The 24,111-nt window shown below is 45.3% G+C and overlaps 1 protein-coding gene across 1 annotated transcript in view; it reads left to right on the forward strand.

The window, feature by feature from the left end:
- Window positions 1–23,384, forward strand: part of LOC144155543 (uncharacterized) — a 46,682-nt gene extending 23,298 nt beyond the window's left edge. Inside the window, exons 10-13 of the mRNA XM_077687058.1 lie at window positions 967–1,218; window positions 10,175–10,333; window positions 17,618–17,690; window positions 23,241–23,384. Of these exons, the coding sequence (XP_077543184.1) occupies window positions 967–1,218; window positions 10,175–10,333; window positions 17,618–17,690; window positions 23,241–23,326 (570 nt within the window). The 3' untranslated portion in view covers window positions 23,327–23,384. The remainder of the gene's footprint in view (window positions 1–966; window positions 1,219–10,174; window positions 10,334–17,617; window positions 17,691–23,240) is intronic.
- The last annotated feature ends 727 nt before the right edge of the window (window positions 23,385–24,111 follow it).

Here is a 24,111-nt window from a genome sequence, read left to right on the forward strand (position 1 = left end):
TCACTGTGCTCACACACAGCTTCCTGATCCAAAAAGAACAGGAACCTGTAGGTCATCACTGTGAAGATACTCTTACTGTACTACGTTTTAATAAGTTGCCCACACCTTGAAGGAGCACGCATGAGACATTTCAGAGCATTATACATTTTTTGCATCTCTTTGCACCCTATGCTTTTACTTAGTGATGAACCAATGGTAGATTTTAGTAGCATTTTCGTATTTTTTGAAGACATCGGCCTTGTACATTGGTTTTAGCTACGTACACCTTTGAGTTCTTTTAAAATAATGTTTTTAATCTTCACAGCACCTTGAAAACACTTTTTAACCTTCACTTAACTATTCTACCCTGTGCTTGGCACATTATAATCGAAAGGTTGCTGTGCCAAAAAACCGCAACTACTTCTTCTGCACCTATCTAGTGCAACCTCTCGGGTATTTGAGATGACGTTTCCTTTCCAGACCAGCTAGCTCTCCATTCCCCTTGGGATTATTACTCGAGATTAGGCTGCATGATTTCAGATTTCAGAGCAGCAATATCTATGCCAAAAGGTGCAGGAGTCTCGTAAAATGGTGTTGATAGGTGCTAAATAGTAAACAATTGGTCATGCTGACAGTGACCCTTTGAAATTGCAATCTGTCGCTCCTTGCAGCACACACTGTTGCTGGAATGAAACAATAAATGCCTTCTGAAGAGAGCCAACATTGAAGAAGCCATCTGTAGTTGAATTCTGTTTCTACCGGCGGGATATGTGCAGGCACTGAATGCCCAGATGCCTGATAAATAAGACACGGCATTGCCTACAGCAACAAAATATTTAAACTGACTTCTAAAATAGTGATAGAGGCAGGAAGTACCAAACTGACCAATGAGCTGCCCTTGAAGTTCCAGGCTAGTTTCATTGATGTGTGTGCTGTTGAGTTAGGAAACATGTTTGCTAACATTTGATGATTTGTATTTTGTTTTAGGACCAGCAAGGCAAGCACAAAGGGGCTGGTGCCTCGAAGGCTGCTCGTCATTCGGTCTCTCGTACAAATGCCACTTCGGCACGTGGTTCCACAAAACGTCAGCAACCAGCCAAGCAGCCCTGCAAGCCTCCTGCTCGACAGCCACGAAAGACGGAAGTCAAGGCCTTTTCATCATCCTTCCAAGCCAGGCAGGAAAGAATTGTGCAACGTCGACAGCTGAGGCAAGCAGAGGCACAGAGCATGCTAGAAAAGGTAGGAGGCCACCAGTCGCTACTGGCACCGGTTGATTCCTTGCCGTGTCCAGCAGAGTGACTATTGAATGCATGCCCTTTTTTCTGTCCTGATGGCTGGGTTCAGAAATGAGTTCGAGTTATTGCCCTTTAGGTGGATAAATATAACGTACCTTGGACACGTTGTCAGTGCCAGTTGAAACAATGAGGAAAAAATCCGGCATATAATAATGGTAGCTGGTGTGCATTTGGCAAGCGTTTAGAGTGGTGAAGCTACATCCGTCATTGCAAAGAATGGTATACACCAATGTGGGCTGCCAGTGAAGACTTGTGTGGCATAAACAACTGGCCCCCTACTAAACACATTGAGAAAGAACTTGGGTTGACCCTAATAAGCCATGGATTGGAGTAATGCTCAGGGAGAGGAAATGAGCGTGTTGGGCTAGAGAGCAAACTCGCTTCCTGGCTCAAATTAAGAGATGAGTTGGGCCTGCCTCGTAACTTGGAGCATTGACAACAGGGGAACCATTAAAAAAAAACGGGCTACTGAGGGATGGTACTTGTGGTTCGGTAAAGCCAATAACGAGAAGGGGGTTAAATAAGAAAATTAGGTGACAAAGAATGTATTTGGAGAGCATGGGTTAGGAGTAGTTGGTTGTCTATGAGAGGGGCTTTCGTCATGATGATGACTTATTAGTACCATTTGCTGTGAAATCTTCAACGGTTGCCAATGTTCCAGGAAACCTTGCTGTCTTGCAGCAGTGTGTGGTTCCTGACAACATGTGCGAACATCCCTAATTATGGACGTCATTGCTTTTTTTTTCTTCGCCATCCGTCCAACTCGCTCAGGGCCACAAGTTTAGGGGGAAAATCCCTGAAATGCAGTCATGTTGTTAGGGCAGCTAAGGCACGATAGATATTATCTTGGCTTCTCATCAGCCTGTCTACTGTTTGAGAAGCAGGGAAGAGGTGCTTGTTATTTTCCAAGATTTATGACTTCTGATTTGTGCAAAGATCACACACTGGCTATGTGGATTGTGCATGAGATTTATTTTTTTGTATTAGTCATAAATCTTTCAAACGTTTGCAGAGAACCAGTGTGAAGCTAATATTAATACCTTGCATTATCTGCCTTTTGTCTGGGTACGAACATAATTGCCATTGTGGGCAACACTGCACTAGACGGCATATTCTTAAGGTTCAATCCTTTTATGCCTCATGAGGTGAAAAACACAGTGGTGTAAGCAGCGGATGGCCCCAAAATGTCATGTGAGCACGTTGAACACAGCTTTTACGTAAAGCAAAAAGGGGTTAAGAGGAGAAATTAAAAAAAGAGAGCGAGAGAGAAAGAGTGCAAGCCCCTTATTGGCTCCACATGGCTCGTAGCTCCATAGCGCACCAAAAAAAAAAAGCTGTCAGTCTCCCTGGTGTTGGTCAAAGCTGTTGAGTGACTCTTGCTGCACCTCAGAATGGGCAGTGCTCAAGCCCCAGTTCCCTTGTCGGCTAAGTGTGGGGTGCACCATGCAAGTAAGCCGACAATGCCAAAGTGCACAAGGCTCACAGTGCCCGTGGAAGCCATAATGCTGTCACATGGAAGCCACGTAAGCAGACCTGATGGCCCCATGGAATTGTTTCATCTTCAATGTTGGGCTTTGTGGTGGAAGGGGCTGTTATCATGGTGTGTGTGTGTGTGTGTGTTTTTTTTTTTTTTTTTTTGTGAGTGCCTCTTGCATTAACGGTGTGCGAATATTGGAAACATTGACCTCACTGCACTTGCGAAGCTACAGTTTCAGGCAAATGTGCACGTTTATTATCACACGCTGGTGCCGGTTATGGTCTCAACACTTTTTGTACAATTATATTAGGTGAATCCACCTAGAAAAACCAATACCGTATTTACTCGCGTAATCCTCGCACTCGCGTAATCCTCGCACTCCTAATGTGAGCCACCAAAACTTGGATTTTTTGGTTCCTCGCATAATCCTCGCACCCCCAACTTCGCAGCGGCGAAGTTGCCTGCTCGCGAAACCCGCATGGTGCACGCGCTCTCCAACGCGCGCCCTCCCCGCCGCCTCTCCGTTCGGCGGAGGGGGCTGTGTATCCAAGGCCATCCAGGCGCCCTAACTACCTGCATGGCTACTCCCTAACAGGCGCCCTAGCACGCTACTCACACTGTCCTTGAGCCGGTTTCGCGCATGTTTCGCGTGCGCGCAACTAGACGGTGTTCGCGCAGCCCGCTGTCGTGTCGTCGTGTCGCCGTTGTGGTCCCGTCGTTGAGCGGCAGCAGTCAGACTGTGGGTCACTCACGTCAGTGGTGGATAGCTCGCTGCCATTTTGAGAACTTTTTGATCTTTGTTTTGTGCTTAGTGCCGCTTCTCCATGGGGAGGAACGCCAGCTACACTGCCGCTTTCAAATTGAAAGCGAGAGAGTACGCGATCGAACACGGCAACCGTGCCGCAGGCAGGCACTTCGGCGTCACCGACTTCAGCGTGCGTTACTGGAGTAGGGCACGCACATACGACAACGAGATAGGGCGCGCGCCAGAAAGCAAAGGCGGCAATTTCATGATCACTGATCGACGGGAGACTGTTTACGTTGTAAATAATAAAATAAAAAGAAATAGCTGCTGTTGGCAACACTGAGCTTACATATACAAAAAACGACCGCTACATTTAGCGGGATTGGCATAAGGCAAATTGGCAACACTGTGCACCGGATTTTTTTTTCCCCCGCATAATTCTCGCACCCCTAACGTTGTATTGACTTTTCCGAAAAAAAAGTGCGAGGAATATGCGAGTAAATACGGTATTCACAGGGTTCGCACAGGTCCTTCAAAACCTTGAAAACCCTTGAATTTAGGAGTGTCAATTTCAAGGCCTGGAAAGTCCTGGAATTTTGAAATGGTCCTTGAATACCCTTGATTTTTCCGGATAGAATCAATGCCCTTGCCTTTTCACAAGAATTTAAAGTGTTTGTCATAGATTTTAGGTGTTAACAAATGTAAAGAAACCTTGTAACAATCCAGTTTCAGTGTATTGCGTGAAATTACAAGTTTGGTGGATTTTCATTATTACAAGGCAACATTGGGAGCAGGCACTTGTCAATCTAATTTATATCATGATACAATCCAGTGAAAGTCAGCTTCTGTTCTCTATCTTGTATCTTCCATCTAGTCTGTGCTTCATACGCTCCATCTACGTTTGCTTTTACGTGCAAATGGTGGACGTGCACATAGTTCATCCTGCCTTGGAGCAACACTTGCTCCAGCTGATGCTCTTGCTGACAAAACAGGAAATGCAGGCAACATAAACTAAGTTTTGAAATCAAACAGCCTCAGAAAAACACAAAGAAAAAAACCTGTAAATACCAGCCATGAAATAAAAAAAATAAAGCTGGGGGAGCATTTACGAACCCGTTAGCACCTATCTAAATGTGCACTAGTGTGCTTAGGTATTGTGCAATAAAAAACTTTTGCATTGTGTTGGAAAGGTTATAAATAATCCCAGATAAAACATTAGATGGGAACCTTGAAAATGTGTTTTCTGGTCCTTGAAAACCCTTGAATTTTTGCTTTTGAAGCCTGTACGAACCCTGTATTCAGACTTTTCGTATGCAAGGACACTTGCAGCATAGGTGTTAAAGGAGCCATGAAGAGAAAACAAAAGTTTGTTTTATTCGAAAGATTAGGTGTTTCATAGTACCCTAAGCGCTTTCCCGGAAGCAAATCATGCTTTATTCACTGAGAAATAAGGCAATTTAAGCCAAAATTTTAAATCTCCCGCTAAATTGCACATTTCGTGACGTGAACAATGGCGTCATACGAGCCGGTCCATGAAAGAGATACTTAGTATGTCGACTCCATATAGCACCCACACGCGGGAATCAAACAGGAACCGGAACTCATGCCGAAACGGAGACGGCGGCCATTTTAAAAATACTAGTCAAACCTAGTGCACCCGCAGCCCTAGTCATGGAATCGCCTGATCCGGAGAACAAAACTCTCGCCGAGAAGCTCGGGCTTGCATTTAACAACCTCACACCACTTGAACGCTCAATGCTTCTAAGTGCACGAGCGGCAGGAGTTGTGGGATACGCGGATGGACCGAAAACCGACCATTCCGCGATAGCCACAACAAATGAACGCCCAGCCGTCGGCACTGCTGCCTCATCAGCCCCGTCGCGACGGACGAAACGTATGTGCCGTATTTTTATTACGGTTTATAATAGTTCAATTTCAGTAGCAGTATCGCTTATGCCAGTTGGCCGGTGTCGTGTATGGAAAGCCGTTCGCGCGAGCTCTCTGCTTCGACCAGAAAGATACGAGCGTCAATGCGCGGTGTGTACGGCATTTTTTTCCCCCAAGGTCAGAGCGCTTTGACGGCGATTTGACGAAGTCGGCGACAAGCGCCAGCATGTCCCAGGAGTGAGCTTACGTAAGGGTCCCTGCCGTAATCACGTCCTCGGAAATGAAGCGAGCACACTCGTACTTCCTTTAGCTCTCTTTCTTCTCCGTTTGCAAAGTTCACAAAACGTAGCCACTTGCTTCGCCGAGGTTCGTCGTTGGGCAGCACATGAAAGGAGATCTCACCGGCGGGGATGTCGCACTCCCTCGACGATTTGCCCGTACTACATGGGCAGTTCAAAACGTAGCAACGAAATTTCATTGTAAAGTACTCGAACAAACTGAAGTTTTCAGTAGTTGTAAACTGGAAACGAGCTCCTAACAATAGCAGCAGCAGCAAGCCAACACCATTCCGAAACTGCGACGACTGTCACTATCTCGTCGCTGCTTGCTGTTCCTTACTCCCCTCGTTTCTATTTTTACCTTTGCTGGTTGGCGATATGACGGCCAACCTCCTGTGAAGGGATTACGATACCAAGCAAGGTCGCGGCTGTGCGTGCTGGGACGGTTCGTTGGCCCCTAAGAGCCTCGAACCCAAAAATTCGTCTGCGCGACGGCGAGACGTCGAGCTCGGCCGGCGGTAGTTTCGTACGCATTGGCGCACACGCTTGCGTGTTCGTTCGGAACTTCAACTGTTTACTCCACCGTTCTTAGTGTCATAAAAGGAATGTGCAGTATGTTTAAAGGGCATATAGCTCACTATGCAAACTGGTAAGCCCTGCCTATTGCGTTTGCTTTTGCCGACCTCCGCCAATCGCAGAGCATTCTCGTGTGACATCATAGGTTCTGTTGCGGAAAATGAGCTGGTGGGTCGCATGGTCATTCCCTTTTTTCCTAATTATGTAGCTTATTTGAGCGAAGTTTGTGTTAAAAGTGGTGTCAGTATGGTTCTAACGAGGCAATCTTTCGAATGAACCAAACTTGTGTTTTCTCTTCATGGCTCCTTTAAAAGTGTAATTTGGGCTTTCTTAGTACGGGACAGGAACCCACGAGAATGATACCCCCCTCTCCCCCGAGGGCACACTTTGAAACGCTCATGGTCGACACAGGTGATGAAAGTTGCCTGCACATAAAATTTATATTGTTTAATTAACAGCTAGAAGCTGGAGGATATATTTTTGTGTTTATTTTAATAAAAAAACATGTACAAAAATAACTTTTTTATACAAGCTAGATACTGATGCTCAAGCAAGAAATTGCAAATTTCAGCTCTTGTATTCGAAATTGCAAAATATACAGTTTGTTTCAAAGTTATTCAACAAAATCACTATTTGCTACGTTTGCTTCGGAAGCAGAAATCAGGCCTATCTTGCATAAATATACGTGCTGAAAAACACTGGCTCTTTTTTACTAAAATGATAAATGGTGAGTGAGGTGACCATTGCACAGAGTATTCTTACTTATATACATTTGTAATGGTATTGCTTTTCAGCACTGTCATGTGACGATGCCAAATTTTTGAAGTGAAAAATATTTCTGAAGAGATTCGGAGATATTTAACATTTTAAAAGCTTTTATGCTCAACTAGTAATTATTCCATTTACAGGGGTGAGACAGCTGCGCATATTGCGCAGTTTTGATACAAATTTGTTTTCCTGCGCCAGGCTGCTCCAAAACAGTCTGAGAGCCAAGGATTTTAACACTCCCGTCAGTTTCACTGGGGAGAATGTTTACTGACAGCATAATTTTCCAGCATCCTCAAGGTGATGCTGTTTGCAAAGGTTTGATTGATCATTCAATAAAAAACCAGCATAAAATTGGCCCGGAGATGGTTTTTTCGAAAGTCACAAAGTCGGGTTGTTCATGTTATATTCTGTGCGTTTTAAAAAGTTTTCCCATCAAAAACCATTGCACAGTCCTGTAGGAAAAATACTTGTGTACTGAGGTGGCAAACTGATTGTGCAAGTTGATGAAAAAAACGTTAACTTTCGGAGCGTCGCACCTCGGGAACGACATAACGGGGCGCCGCCATCTTGGTGTGGTGAAGATGCTCTTCACCGATTTCTACCGTGGTTTTGGTTATGGGGGTGAATGGTTTTACATTTAGTCGTTTGATCTGTTGTGAGAAGTTGCGTGACTCGAAAGACGGGAGCGTATGTTCAGATAAGGACAGCCAAAGTGGTTCCATGATCATTTGTTTGAGTTGAAACTTTAGTATTGTGTAGAACATTGTATCTTCACCATGGAACTGGCATTAGTTTAGTGAGGAACACCATAGTTGATTTAATAAAAAAATGTTTAGAACGCGATCGGGCCAAGCTACTTTCCACATTGCTTGGCGTGCCAATATTGGGGACCTGTAAAACGAAGCGAAAATTTTTACAAATTTTTCTAATTTTTTAAACAAATATTTGCCAACTTTTCTGCTGGGTTATTGAAAATTAAATTTGCAATAATTATATTTTTGAGAAAATATTTCTCAAACCTAGTGGCGAGACCAATGTTGTTCAAAAGTGGCACTTCTAAAAAAAAATTTTTTACACATCGCCCTATAGGCTATGCTGTCTAGTTTTTTAGACATGTTTAGGAGGGGCTGTTGAACACCTCATACTCTGCTCAATGCTCTAGAAAGAATGAAAATACCGCTTCGTAAAGTGCGACAACAAATGAGAATTTGGAAAAAGGCCCACCTTTCGACGTCATTCTAAAAACATGTTTCTCAATTTTCGCGATATTTACACAAAATGGCACTGAATTCCTGAGTATTCTAGAAAGCTAAACATTTGTCGCATTATTTTTGTTTTAACTTAGAAAAATGAGGTCACATTCAACACATTTTTTAATGTCCGATCAACGGTTGAGTAGCAGTTCGCAGTGAAAAAAGACAAACGATTATGGCTGCTTTTTACATATTTTAGAAAAATAAAGTGTCTGATACAAAAAAAACTGATAGTATTCATATTTACCCATTGTTCATCTTGTTAGTTGAGGAAGGCATTAAAATAATTGAGGTTTCTCAGCTTGTCTCCCACCAGAGTAAGGCTGCCATTTTAACAATATTTCTTTATCACCTTGCCTTAGCTGTGTCAGAAACCCAGATGTTTGATTTCTGACTCTGCTTAATTGCACATTATTGGTAATTTACCCCATTTATAAGCAAGTAACCATGCTGCTGTTACTGAGAATATTTGACATGCAATCATCATGGTCAAAGGTGTATTTCCGTACTACCTGGTACATGCGAAGTGCTAACTGCAAAACAACTTCGTCTTCCCAACTGTCCATCTTTCAGGCTACCGGGGATAATAAATAGATGTGCTTCTTGAACATTTGGTTTTTAGTTGTTGGAAAGATAAACTTTTATACCCCTACAAAATTTGCCAACCTTTACTTTGGGCACTTCACGGTTAATGGGTTAATTCAAACCGATTAAAAAGCGCACTTTTCCCCGAGTAGCCAAAAATTTGATTTTTACTCCCAAGGTGGCATAATAAATGTTGTTCTGCTCCAAATCAAGGTTCTTCTGCTCTAAAATCGAGATTTCGCTGCTCCGAAAACTGCTCCCAAATCTGATTCAGCTGTCTCACCCCTGCATTTAGAGTTTGAACCCTAACAAGGAAAACCCTCAAGGACGAAAATCTCAGTGAAACATTTTTGGGCCTTCGCCGAACTTTCATATGGTGCAGTGCAGTTGTGTATAGGGCAATTTCCCACTAATGAAGGTTTCTGAGGCAGTTAACTCAGGAGTATTGAAATTGGTAAAGTGGGCTCATCAAACAAAGTGGGTGCACACGTTTCTATGATCATTGCTGCTTACATAGAAACGGACTGTGCGCTAAAGGTTTTGCCACTGGTGATACTACAAGCAGCTGCATTCTTTTCATTCTTTTTATCCTCTGCTTTTTATCCTTACCAACCAAATGAACGCTCATTCTATCTGCTGGGAATGGCTTACGAGATTCCCATACAAGAAAATATTTAACTGGTAAGTAATAGCAGAAACAGACTGAGCTGTCATAATGGGAGTCTCTTTCCGGTGATCGCAGGCCTTTTTGCAGTAGACTGGCAGGAAAATTGTAGGCGCACGAAATGGTGGTCTTGGATTCGTCTATGGTTTACCACCAATGAATTGGGCACTGCATATTCTTCCTCACTTTGCCCGCTGCAATTCAGTTTCATCGGCACTATGCAAAAAAAAAAAAAAAAAGAGGATCATCTCCTGCACATGGGCATAGTTGGACGTAAATGTCAACAACCACTTCACGCGGTGCACACTGCGTATCCATTGCGTTCGCTGACCCTGAAGGCATGGCCATGTTGACAACTGAAAAAAACTTTGTTCCCAGCAGGCAATTAGCGTAAGAATGTGCACAGTTCACGACCCAACAGTTCATATGCGACATCACGAAGTCACCGTCTCTCCGTGACAACATCAGGGCTGTCTGCTCGGCTGCCCACCACGTAGTGTGGAAAGTGCTCATGAGGGCGGCCAGTGTTCTGTTGCACGCTCCCTATAGGATGAATCCGTGTTCCAGTGGCTTCTCTAGTCGCACAGATTCGTTGGACAAGCAAGATTTTTTTATGTGAGACAGACATAAGGTTGCCTTGTTGATCTAATCTCATCCAACGTTCCAGGCGGAAGTGTCGAAGCCGACGTTTCGGGCACAGCCAGCACCAAAGCCGGACCATGCGTTCCGCCAACCTCGTCTCCCAGCAGCTGCAACTAAGCCCAAGCCTTTTCGCTTGGCGTCGGTTGAGCGGCACGAGCGGAGGCTGGAAGAGCTGAAAAAGAAGGTCAGTAGTCAGTGATTGGCCTACCAGGTGTTGGGAAATCTTGAGCAGTTTGGTTATTGCAAAGTTGGTATACAGCGTAGACCATTTATAACGTAACCGCTTATAGTGCGGGACCGGATATAGCGCGGGTTTTTGTGACCACCGGTTCACCTCCCATAGAACTCAATGCATAAGCATACCGCTTAGAATGCGGTTGGCCGAAGCACAATAGCGTTTATAGTGCGGTTTTCTGGCGGGACTGCTGGTCGACCGGCGCAGCTGGGGCATCGTTTTAGGGTAGCAAAAGAAAGAAGAAAGAATGAAATCGGCCATCTGACGCAGCGCGCACCCCTTGCTCTTCTCTAACTTCGACACGCAAGAAAAGAATAGGCACCCTTTAGTTCACGCCTACGTGATAACCACAACTAACTTCGACACGCAAGAAAAGAATAGGCACCCTTTAGTTCACGCCTACGTTATAACCACAACTGACATTGCTTGACGCACCTTGGAAGATAGCGACCCCCGTCCCCGTCCGTGCGCATTTTCACACACGATTCGTGCACGTCGGCGTTGCGCGTGCTTTTTTTTTTTTTTTTTTTTTCCTACTCTCGTGTCGACGATTTTGTGCTCGCGGTGGCTTCTTCGCGTGGCATTGGCAGGAGCCTGACGACTTGCACCAATGGGGAGAGGCACACCTAATGGCGGGAGATCCGAAACGCTCCGACAAGCCAGCTGGCCGCGTCAGAGATGTTTAGGCCTACCACCGCAGTGTTTTTTGATGGGCGCTTTCACAAGCAACGTGAATGGCAGTTTATATTCCTCTTTTCGCCCATATTAGCAGCTCTTTTCTTGCGTGAGCACGCTCGCTTGTGCTTCGTGCGGCATTTCAGCGAGCAGTTAGAAGCGGTCGCTGGAGCTGCCTGCACCACTTTGTGGCCAGGGCCGACGCCATGTTGCCGCCTCTTAACGCGCCGCACACCACGCCAGTTGTAACCGGGCCGGCGTCGCCGCGCCTGCGGCGTGCAGCGCATGTTCCATGCGTGCACTGCAATCGCTCCATGCGGTTCACACTTTAGAACGTTGTGCAGATAAGCCACCGCTCCTTCCCTTTCCGACCAAGCAAGCCGCACGAAGCCGAAGATTCCCCCCTCCAGTACGCTGCGCTGATAAGCAGCCGCCTTCGGCATCGTGAACACAAGGTGGGGTAAAAAAAAAAAAGAAGTCCTGCTGGCATTCTTATCACATTCCGCGGCATCTGTTCATAGACGCTAAAAACGCAGCCACGATCCTCCGAAACACAAACGCAACGGAAGTTAAAGCCGTGCTCGCTGTTTGTAACACCGCGCTTGCAGTGACCCTGCAGTAGCGGCTGATGAAAATAAAAAATACGATATAAAGACCAGGCCTTTGCTTTTAAGTGCCGTGCGTTTGAGGGATGATAAATAAAGGATGATTTGAGAGTTTGGTGACGATGTGGTTGGATTCGCGCATGTTTTAGTTATAGTGCGGTACCGCTTATAGTGCGGATTTTTACAGCTCCCGCGACATACGTTATAAGCGGTCTACACTGTACTTACAAACAAGTTTACATTCTTTTTTTTTTTTTGTATGCTTGAAATGGTCTGCACGGGAGAAAAAACCTGCATAGAGGCTGCAACAAAGAAACCTTGCCCGAAAACTTGTCAAATTTTACGAAAAGTGCACCTGAAAGGTCAAATTTAGCTGAAACTTGCACTTAGTTAAGTGCAGCAGTTTACTGATGCATGGGATGGGGACGGTACTTCATGCAAGCACATATTGCAAAATTCAAACTTCACCTGTCCATCAAGGGGATGCTTTTCTGCAAAGCGCAGTGTCTGCAGCAGAGAAAGGAACAAAAAAATCGTTTTTCCACTCAGTGCTGGAAAACAAGCAGTCGATGTTTTTAATATGGCCTTGTCTATTTGAAAACCGAAACATCAATTTATCGCCTATGGCAAATTCATTGCCTTTAGCTTTTTGGATGTGTTACATTGGGCTTGTTGTGGAGAGCAATTTTTTTAGTTTGATGAGAATCTGATAGTTTCGAGCACCATCTGTGGTTGCACTTGAGCTACCAGATCTTGAGGTCACAGGGTTGAAGGCCAAACATTTGAAGAGGCTCACTCAGGGTGCATCAATCTTTGCATTTTACGAAAAAGTTGTTTTATGAATTGTTTCGTTTCTACTAAAAGTGTGCACATGTGTCAGAAAGACAGAAAGGGACTTTTCTAATTGTGGTAGATACTCAGTGCCCTGCCTAAACATGGGGCACCCTGTGTAAACTTGGTGGCACTAAGTTGTGCCACTTCCGACCCCAAGCGCGCAAGGGTTGGACTTGTGCATGTCTTCGGCTAGGTGTGACTCAGCCGGGTTCGGGGAAAGAGGGCACGCTTGTGGCTGAGCCGATGCAGACGTTGTTCCGGACCTGTTTTGAGGCCCCTTGGCCAAGGGAACGCACCACTTTGGCCCTGGCTTCTTGTAGACTGTACCCTCACGCTGTGTGATCCAAGGGAGATCAGCCAGTCGCGGTTTCTGTCCCCTCCCCTCTCCTCTTTCTGTCCTATTTCCCTGCCCGTTCTGTCACCTGCTGTTTTTCTGCGTCTTCCTTTTGCCCCCTTAGGGCAGAAAGGTGGTGTGCAGTAGCCTCTCTTAGGGCCGTATTCTGAGTCCCTCCTCCACTCCATTTGCTCCCTCCTCTCTGCTGAGGGGAGGATTTCGCAATGCTTATGCATGGGGAAATCGATTTCAAGGATCGCCTCCACTGGAGGCTGGAGTGGAGGAAAGACTCAGAATATTAGGCTTAGTCTTCCTTAGGCAGTATTATCGTGGCTAACGCACAGATTTGATTTGTTCTACACACTGGGCAGCCATGATTAGTGCCAAACATTCAAATGCTGTATTGTAAGCTCTAACCCATTGTCTAGTCATCGCTAGTAATCAGAAGAGGGCTCCCTGAAACAAACTTTGAATTCTTGCCATAAAACTTCGATATTTATTTTCACACTCTGAAAATTAAAATGAAAAAAATAAAATTACACATTTCGTAGTCTCCAAATGTCTGTCAAGCCTCATTAGGGCTGGCTACATAGCACAATAAATGGCAATGGTGGCCTGCTGATCGAGGTCAAGGATAAAATGCAATGAATGGGACAAATTACCGTATTTACTCGCGTAATCCTCGCACTCGCGTAATCCTCGCACCCCCAACTTCGCAGCGGCGAAAGTTGCCTGCTCGCGAAACCCGCATGGTGCACGCGCTCTCCAATGCGCGCCCTCCCCCGCCGCCTCTCCGTCCGGCGGAGAACGCTGTGTATCCAAGGCCATCCAGGCACCCTAACAACCTGCATGGCTACTCCCTAACAGGAGCCCTAACACGCTACTCACACTGTCCTTGAGCCGGTTTCGCACATGTTTCGCGTGCGCGCAACTTGACGGTGTTCGTGCAGCCCGCTGTCGTGTCGTCGTGTCGCCGTCGTGGTCCCGTCGTTGAGCGGCAGCAGTCAGTGAGTCACTCGCGTCAGTGGTGGATAGCTCGCTGCCATTTTGAGAACTTTTTGATCTTTGTTTCGTGCTTGGTGCCGCTTCGCCATGGGGAAGAACGCTAGCTACACTACCGCTTTCAAATTGAAAGCGAAAGAGTACGCGATCGAACACGGCAACCGTACCGCAGGCAGGCACTTCGGCGTCACAGACTTCAACGTGCGTTACTGGAGTTGGGCATGCACATACGACGACGAGATAGGGCGCGCACCAGAAAGCAAAGGCGGCAATTTCATGATCGCTGATCGACGGAAGACTGTTTACGTTGTAAATAATGAAATAAAAAGAAATAGCTGCTGTTGGCAACACTGAGCTTACATATACAAAAAACGACCGCTAAATTTAGCGGGATTGGCATAAGGCAAATTGGCAACACTGTGCACCGAATTTTTTTCTCCGCATAATTCTCGCACCCCTACCTTTGCATTGACTTTTCAGAAAAAAAAAGTGCGAGGATTATGCGAGTAAATACGGTATATGAAGTGCTAAAAAAATGCGAGTCCTCGCCACTCCAGGAACGAAATCTGTGGAGTCAGCAGGTGACCTTTCTGAAAACGAGCTTTTAGAAGGTTTTCACAAACAAAATGCTCCAAAGTATAGCAGATATCCGTCCATCGCGAAAACATAGTTCACAACTGAGCACGTTGTCCTCATTTTTGGCATAATGATTTTCCAGAGATGGTAGAAGCTGGCTCTGTAAAAATATGAGTCGGACTGTACATCCCCAACCACCGTCGGTGTTACACCTGTCAGAAATTTAGCCGTAGTCCACAAGGCTGTAGGGGTCAGCAGACGTGTTGCAAGGTGCAGCTAAACTGGCTACGGTATGTCTTAGTAATGACCATGCTGCATACTCACGTTCATGCCAACAATAGAAAAAATAAAGTGAAATTATTGCACTAAAAGTAAAATAAAAAATTGTACCTACAAGAAAGCACAACAGCGTGCAGCTGTCATGCGCAAGATATCTTACATCAATGGGGTACGTCTGGGGACAGTGCCATTTACAGCACCTGTCTCATTGGAGGCTTCCTTGGAAAGCCCTGAGGGGATGGCTCCAGGCTCGAGGAACGTTCAGTGTTGCACTCCAACTAAACAGCGATCAGAAAACGGTCAATAATGAGCCTCGCTGTCGGTAGACACCATTGTCGTGTCTGAGAGGGTGTCGCCTCATAGGGAAGCTGAGGTCGCTTAAGACCTTGGGTCTCTGTCCTTTGACAAGAAAGCCTTCGGACATGAGTGGCCTGTCCTCGGCATCTGGCACAACGAAAAACCGCCACAAACCGTTCAGCGTATGGCTTTGAAGGCAAGCTCTGTGGGGAACTTTTCTGTTAGCTATTAAGGTGGGCCTAGTCGTAGTGGCAAGCATTTTAATTTTAGCAATGGCTTTTGGGGTGTGCTGTAGTGGGGCTGTTGGGGGCTTCTAAAATCTTGGATGATGTTCAAGAACTGCCGTGAGGGGAGCATGCACCACTGGTGGTGTGTCTCTGAAAAACCCACCTAAGCAGCAAACACTGAAATTTTCTTCCTCAGTATACTGTGTAGACCATTTATAACAAAACTTCTTATCGTGTGGGACCGGATATAACGCAGGTTTTCCTGGCCACCGGTATGCCTCCCATAGAAGACAGTGCATAAGCGTACTGCTTATAATACGGTTGCCCAAGGCGCAATACAGCTTATAGTGCAGTTTTTTGGCTGGTCCGCTGATCGACTGGCGCAGCTGGGGTATTGTTTTAGGGTCATGGAAAAGAAAGAAAAAAAGGTGGAATCAGCCATCCCATGAAGTGCGCGCTCCCTTCCTGCTCTTCTCTAACTTCATCATAGAAAAGAAAAAAATAGGCACCCCTTAGTTGGCGTGTTTTGTTTGCACACATGTTATAACCACAACTGTCCTTGCTCGACGCACCTCGTAAGATAGCAAGCTCCTCCTCTTCCTTGATTCACCCCCCCCCCCTCCCTCCCTCCCTCCTCACGCAGTAAGTCGTTCCTATATAATGTTGTGCATATAAATATAAGCAACTGCCCTTTTCCTTTTCGAACATCTGGAGATAGCGAGTTGTGATGCCGAAGGTTTTCCCTACCTGTATGCTGTGCTGATGAGCAACTGCCTTCAGCGAACGCGAGCTGGGGTGAAAAAGAAAAAGAAAACCTTGCTCGCATTCTGGTCACGTTATCCTGCAGCATCTGTTCATAAACGCTAAGAAATGTTGATGTGTTCCCTCAAAACACAAACATAAAGGAGTTAGAGCCACGCTTGCGGTTTGTAAGACCTGCGGTGCCTCGATGGATGCGCGTGTCAAGGCACCCTAGTAAGATTGTGCAGCAGCTTGTAAACCCTGCAGTAGCATCTCATGTGGGGAAAAAAGGCGAAATAAAGACCGCACCAAAGGGGCCTTGGTCTAAATGGTGATACAGAACAATTGAAAAGTAGATTGCAATTTGGTTGGATCCATGCATGTTTTGTTTGTAGTGCGATACCGTTTGTAGTGTAGATTTTTGCGACTCACGCGACATGCGTTATAAGCGGTCTACACTGTATCACGTACAGAAGAGACTGCCGAAACACCAGCCAACCATCAGGTGGTCCAGCTATTATACTGGTGAAGTCAGTCAGAACTGAAGAAGTCACACCCTAGATTGAACGAGAGGTCATTGTACTAAGAGTTATATGATTGCAGAGACCCGCCACGGTGGCTCAGTAGCTAAGGCGTTGTGCTGCTGAGCACGAGGCCGCAGTTTCGATTCCCGGCGGCGGTGGCCGCTTTTCTGATGGAGGCGAAAAGCAAAAACGTCTGTGTGTTCAATATTTCGGCGCACGTTAAAGATTTCCAGGTGGTCAAAATTAATCCGGAGCCCTCCACTACGGTGCGCCTCATCGCCTGAATAGCGTCGGCGCGTTAAACCACACAATCAGTCTATATGATTGCAGTAATAATATGCTCAATTTAGGTTCCCCCTGAGAAGTGACTGCAGAAATTGGAGTTAGGAAATCTAATTGTCCAGCTTCCAAAACCATAAAAATAGGTGGAGACAACAATACCTGCCATCTTTTGTGGGGCTGCAGGAAGTGTGATGCAAGAGGCTGAACAATTGAAAAATTCTTAGTTTCCCTGGGAGCATGCACAATAAACAAAAACAAGCTGACATACTTTAGTCATCTCGCTCGTGTTTTGTGTGTGTGTGTTTGTTTTGTTTCTTCTCTTGGCACCTTTCCCTCAAAAGCCAGGTTTTGGCATGTGGCGTGTGAAATTTTGGGGCTATTCGCAGCTCACAATGGCAGGTTTTCTGCCTCATGGGGCGCACAAAGCTTTTAAGATATCGTTTTCCTAGAATCACCACTCTGCCTGGGCTGCACAGTTTGTTATAAAAATAAATTGCCTTCGTACTATTCTTCCAACCACCATGTCTTATTCTGTGTGTGCTGATGTGCAAATTTGTTTCAAATCCTGCAATCTCCCCTTGTGAGTTCCGATTCAATTATCACTAAATAGGCTTCCAGAATAGGCACATGAGATTGAATTTGCAGTGAGACCACAATAAGCTGGTGACAGTGTAACTGTGTCGGTGGGTCATCCCTAAGGGTAATTTCAGGTGAGCTAATGCATTCGTTTAAATGCAAGCGTGACAATTAATGTGCTGTTTGTTGTCTTCTCCTGCATGAAGCTGCTTGGTGCTTTAACATTGCGATTCCTGCTCTCTGTGCTATCCTTGACCCTGGTATTCTCTTGTGCCTTTCAGCAAGAGGGGATCGAGGAAGAACGCATCAAGGCCACAAGGTTTGTAGCAAGGCCTTGGCGAGGCAGCCACAAAGGTGAGCATAGGGCAGGGCATGGGGACTATCTACAATACGCAAGTGGTGGCTCAAATCCAAGATAACTAACATGTTTGCCCACTTTCATTCATCTCAAGAACCGTCAAGTAGTGTAAACTTGTCATGAGCATACTAGTGTGGGACATAGCGCTGTTTCATGTAAGCACTGTCTGTTGGTAGGAATAACTTCCATTCATTGACCTCGCTTTCACCTCGCACCTGCTGCTGAAGCTTGGGCTGTGGATTGACGTGCAATGTATTTTACAGTATCCTTCTCTAACATGAATCTGCAAGAAGAAAATGTTGCTCAAGGAGGGGTTGCTTTTTTTAAAGGGACACTGAAGCGATATGTAAACAATGCGGGATTACGAGCGCAAACTGTAGTCCGGAGTCCCTGGGCCCTGTTTCGACCACTCTGTGCGCGTTTACGCGAATTTATTTAGTAGAAAAATCAATTCGAAAATGCTGTCCTCCTCTCTTTACGCTCGCCCATTTTCTGTGGAGTTTTCGTGTGACGTCAGCAGGAGAGGAGCTGACAATTGGCTGCGCTACTGCACGGCTCGCCAACCTTCCGCGACCGAGTCAGTCGGCCCACCGTTTAGTCCGCCGGCCGCCGACGGGTCGTCGCAATTCGTTCGATCAGTAGAAACTAAGCCACAACACGTTTGGGAATGGAAGAATGCGCCTTTCTTTACTTGGTTAGTTTGTACACTGTATCTAGCTCCAAGTCAAGGTCGCTTCACACAAGCGCTGCACAAGCGCACATGCGACGCTTCGCTGACTGGTACGCCAGTAGGAAAATGTAAGGCCTCTTGAAGGGGGAGAAGAGTGAGCGAAGTCAATATAGGTACTAAGGAAATAAAATCAACTGATATTTTTACCGTACAGCGTAAAACTAGGCTGCGGGAAGCACTTTTTTGCGCTGGGCGAACAAGCAGAGCGGTCAGGAGCACAACTACGCATCTGCGAACGCTTTCCCGTCTACGAAATGCAATTGCTAGATGTGAGCTATTGTGGAAGCTCGGGGGACGCTTACTGCACGTGCGCAATACAACAAATAGTCACCTAAGCTGCTTGAAATACTAAAACTAAATAAAAGTGTAAACTGGTTATACATTATATACCTTATCTTTTCCACCGCCGCCAGCGGCCCCCTGTGGTCTAGTCGTCTGGGGTGCTAGGTATGTAATCGCAAGTGTTTTGCCAGTCACTAGTTCGAATCGCCGCGGGTACATGCTTTTTTTTTTTTTTTTTATGAGTTAACTTTTTTGTTTTTCGCCGATGTTTTCTATACTGAGTTCACCTTTTTTGGGCCGCAACGTTCATTGCTCCACGAACTAGTCCACAGAACTCGCGCAGGCTGGCACTGCCGCGCTAGCGAGTTCTCGTTGGCGTCATTGGCGTGCTGTTGCCATAAGCACCGACTGTTTGCGGGCAGTGGGCACAGGCCAGAATCAACAGACCCTTGGCCTGGTGCGAACACGCTTTTTACGATACAGGCATGAGCGAGGCAAGCTCCAAATGTGGGGGAAAAGCGCATGCATTTGAGCGTCTGCAGGGACGCGGAGGGCGTTCATGCACTGCGTAGGCCTCAGATAGTGAATGCTACGATTCCAAGCCGTCCTGGGAGGCTTATCTGGTGCATTTTACAGCCGACAACATGGCAGAAGCGCGGTACTACGATAACTGGGATATTGAGAATGTCCATCCAACGACGCCATCGAATGTCAAACATGTTGTTTTACAGACCGAAACCGAAACTTGTTTGATTGCTAACCTTGGGCATCGTCCAATCACGGCGCTCCCTCCTCCCAACGTCACAGCTTAGTTTGTGCGGCCTCCGCAAACCGTGCATGGTAGTTTTTCTTCTTTCGCGCTTTGTAAAATAATTACCGATTAGTCAACCGGATAAACGATGAAAAGTGTGCTAATTTGAGCCAGTCTATGCAGTGCAAGCAAAAACGGGAGCTTGACAAATTCACTTCAGTGTCCCTTTAAAGGGATTTTATTGCAGAGGACTTAAGCGCAGCCTTCAAGGTAATTTGCCTGAATTCTGAGATTGAAATTACTCGGTTGTGTATATTTTTGTTGCAGTGCTAGCCTTGTCAGAGACTACTGCGGAATGTGTATGCTGTATTTTTATGTGAATGTCGTATATTTACTGTGCTGTACTTTCTGTATGTACACTGTGTGCATGGCGTAGAGAAACATTTATTAACAGATAGTTTTCGTGTTCTTCATCCGCAGAGCAATAAAATTATCTCTAGGACAGGGTTTTTTTTTTAAACAGACCAGGAAGGAAAAATACGAATTTGGCTCTTTCAAAAGATAACCGCGTCAGAATAGCAGTCCTGCTTAACTCATCTTTAAACAGTTACGCTGAATAACAGGGGAGACAGATGAAGTAGGGGCAACTCGTGAACCATTTTCTTACTGTGTCCCGCTGATGTCGTAGGGATTGATGTCGTAGTGGCGGTTGCCGACTAAAGCTACCGCCTATGAACATGGTTGTGAAATCCAGGCTGTTGGAATGGCTCGGGTTTGCGCACAAGAAAAAATGAGAATTGAGTTTCTGCTGTGCTCTGGCAGCACGTCCATACAAGCTCGCGATGACTTGTAGCTGCTTTCATTGAGTGTCCCATTGTAATCTGCTATTCTTGCTGCTTACTGTGTATGCTGCTGTTCGCATGCCAAGCATTGCATGTTCCTTTTTTTTTTCTTTATTATGTCATGTTTCTGAATTTTTGTGTATTCATATATAGCACCCCCTTACAACAATGCCTTGTAGGTATGTTGATTATAAATGAGTGAATGAAGTAACAAAAAATATTTAAATACATTAAACGATAAACAGAGCTGCGATGTCTGCTTCACAACCAACTGCTGGCGGCAATTGCGTGGAGGGCTGCCCACTGACTCTGAGACAGGCATGTGGTATTCTAGAGAGCTCTAAAGCACAGTAAGAACCGGAGAGAGTAGGTAAGCAGGCAGCAAGCCTGCCGAAGGAAAGATGGCGCCAGCAAGATGAAAGGCGATTTTGTATGCCAAGGAGCCAGCGGAAATCTCCCACCTCGCTGCATGAAGTTGTCATGAATGCTGAAATACCTGAACTTTTCACCCGAACCGAAACGCAAAACGCAATTTCTTGAGTTTAGCTCTGAAACAAAGGTAAAAATAACATTTCGGTTACATTTTTTTGCTGACCAAAAAAATATTTATTTCCGTTTTTTGGTTTCGGTTTTCGTTTCGTTTGATTGCAATGCTTGGATGCTAGGAGTGGAATTAACACTGATTACTCTGCTTTTGGTATTGCACCAATGATGGCTCTGCTAATGTGTAGCTGGAAATGTGTAGGTTGTAGTTTGGGTGAGGATAAACAAAGAATGATTGGAAGGTAGCTTGCGATATGGTTGGACTCGCGTATGTTTTGTTTATATTGTGGTATATTACTTGTCGTGCAGATTTTTGCGGCTCCCACGGCATGCGTTATAAGCTGTCTACACTGCATTTGTTTTTCCTTTCTTTTGGTAAATACAACATCCTGCGGGGCCAAAATTGCAGTGTGCGAGTTGTCGAAGGTTAATTCTTTGAAGTAGAACAAAGGTGTATGTTGGTTACATGGTTCATTTAACAATGTATGTATATGCATTATATGTTGTGGAAGCAGTTTGCCTAGGAGCCTGTATGTTTATAGCGTAGCAACGTTCATTGGTAGCATGGCACTTCACCAAGCTGTTACAAATTTACATTTGTACAGCACCAAAGGAGATCCGAAATCATAATTTTGTTGCTCCAAAACTAAATTTTTCTTTTTTTCTGCTCCAAACATTGGTCCCAGTCCTGAACTGGCTGTATCACCACTGGCTGTACATGCAGCAGAACCTCGACGATACGAATCTATCGGGGTAGTTGGAAGCATTCCTTTCATATAAGATGTGCATCATCAAGAATGAATCAAACTTAGCCAGAGGAGGTAAAAAATGTGCAGTGAGTTGATACCACAGCACAGGTATTATGGAAGGTGTTAACTGCCAGCCGGTGCCTTCAGTTATCATTTTTACCACATTATTTGCTCAGAATAGGTCTTTACCAGTGTTTTTCTTTTAGATGACATCGATGTTGCGGCAGTCCTTGCACATGCAGGGATTGGGTCTCTTGACTTACTGCAGGTCATCAGAAAAGCCCAGTTTCATTAACGAAGTTTTCCTTTTAGTGAAGTTATGCTATCTCCTTCCAAATCTCACTCTTGCTGTTGACAATCACACGCAGATGCATTGAAAGCGATCAGGTAACAGGTGCCTTGTCAGTGGAATGCAGGTTCTGTGAGAGTGGTTTGACCTGTAAGCACTGCGCTGTCAAGTAAAATGAAGTTTCCTGAATGATTGCTAGGCCATAAAAATTGCTCCATACTGTGATCAGTCTTTGGTGGAAGACAGCACTCAGGGTACGTCAGTTCCAGCGCCGGCACCCCAAGTACACGGAGTGTCCGATGGAAAAACATTTTGTGCACATGAAAGACCCCCAGGTGGTACAAATTATTTCGTAATAGTCCAGTGCATAAAACCCTCAGAATTTGAATTTTTTAATGTAAGATTCTTTTGTATACATGTGATGAGAGCACTGTTATTGTGCAACTTACCTAGTGAGTGTCAAGTACTTAAGGGCACTTCCATCAAGGAATAGTAAACAGCCTGCACAGAATTATTGCTTGGAAAAAAAAAATTATTTCTAAGGTTAAATGTTGGTGTGGTATGGTATCATCTCTAAAATATTTGTCATACATTCTAACTCCACTATAAAACTGAGCTGTTGCAGACTTTGAAGGGACGTGTGGGTGTGAATGGGAAGATTGGTTTGGTATTTGGCCTCCACGTCCAGCACCTTCTTGCACTCATTGCAACTGTTGTCTTGTCAGGCTCTCCATTGCGGGTGGCTCCTGTAGCCCTTCTACCAAGTCTAGACGAGCCTTGCTTCCCAGTTTAGTCTCCAAATACACAGGGGAAGTCGCACCAAAGAAACCCCTTCCATTTTAAGTTTGTCTTGACTGAAAAAGCATCTGAAGGCAGCGAAAAAATTTTGAGTGGATTTGTAGCCCCTGACTTCAATCCAAGCCATTTATTCCCAGATGCTTAGTTCTCATTTTAGTGTCCCATTAGGTAGCACAAATTTTCGTAAACACCTTGTAATAGACAGAAAAATTGGAAGTTGCTTCACTGAGGTGAAGGGGGGTGGTGGCACTTAAGCGGGGAGATTGCTTCTTCATTATGCGTGGAAAACTGGTGTGGTGCTTAGCAGCACGTTGTCTTGCTCGTGCAGCATTCTTTTATGATGAACCTTGATTGATGGGGTTCACTCCATCAGAACATTGTCTAGCAATGTTTCTTCTTGGTCACACGCCATTCTTTCACTTTGTGACCCTGATTAACAGGTTTCTTACATGAAAGACGCACCTTTGCAACTTGGGGCATTTAGCACTCTTGCGCTAAAGAAACTCTCATGTTTTTTTTTTTTTTTTTTTTTTTTTTTTTTTTTTTTTTTTTTTTTACCAAGGGCGCTCGGCAAGTACACCAGCACCGAAGACTGCCATGAACAAGGGCCATTCAGCTGGCCACATCAGCCGACCCCCACGACGATGATCTTCCCACACATTCAGCCCGCAGCAGCGGCATTCATCTATCAGCACAATAAAGTCAGGTCAATGCAACTTTCTGCCAATTTCGATTTGATTTGCCCGCTCCTAGTAGCAGCAGTACTGGGCGGTCAAAAGCGCGAATGGAGGGGCGCATGCGCAACAACAGTAGCCGCGGCCGCCGATAAAGCCTGCTATTCCACATTGGTACTTTTCTTTTACACAGTGGGAATGAAATTTACTGGCTACAAATTTGATATTTTAGGAGTGTGTGAATAAGGTTTTTTGGCTTCAAAGTGGATATGAAGCAAATACAGTAAAACCTAGTTAATTTGGCCCCTGTTCATTCGGATAATTTGGCGCTCCTACTCCTCTCTCCCTTCAAAAATGTACATTGCCCCATGGCCGCGGAGCTTCGTTATTTCGGTGTAAATTTATGTGCGCACCATTTAATTCGGACCAACAGCTTCTCGAAACGGGGACTGCGATGCGCTCTCCTTCGCTCATTTGCTTTCTCCCGCCTTCAGTGGGGAGTATACAAGCATACACTGCAACCAGTGAACGGCCAGCAGCGCTACCACGCTGCTATGATGCTCCATGTAATACTTTCGCTGTGTAAGGGTTGTCGCACGTCCGGAAGCTTGTTCTTTCCACCTAGCTATCTGCCAGAAGGCAAACTAGCATCAGTGACTCCTTCGCAAATTAAAGGTACGCATAAAAGAATTGTAAATATGCCGCTTTTGTCGTTTCTTCAGTAATTCCACATTCGTATAATTCATTCAATTTTTTTTT

This window comes from Haemaphysalis longicornis, unplaced genomic scaffold (assembly GCF_048455015.1).
Source record: "Haemaphysalis longicornis isolate Haplotype H1 unplaced genomic scaffold, Haemaphysalis longicornis Haplotype H1 scaffold_1, whole genome shotgun sequence".
NCBI lineage: Eukaryota > Metazoa > Arthropoda > Arachnida > Ixodida > Ixodidae > Haemaphysalis > Haemaphysalis longicornis.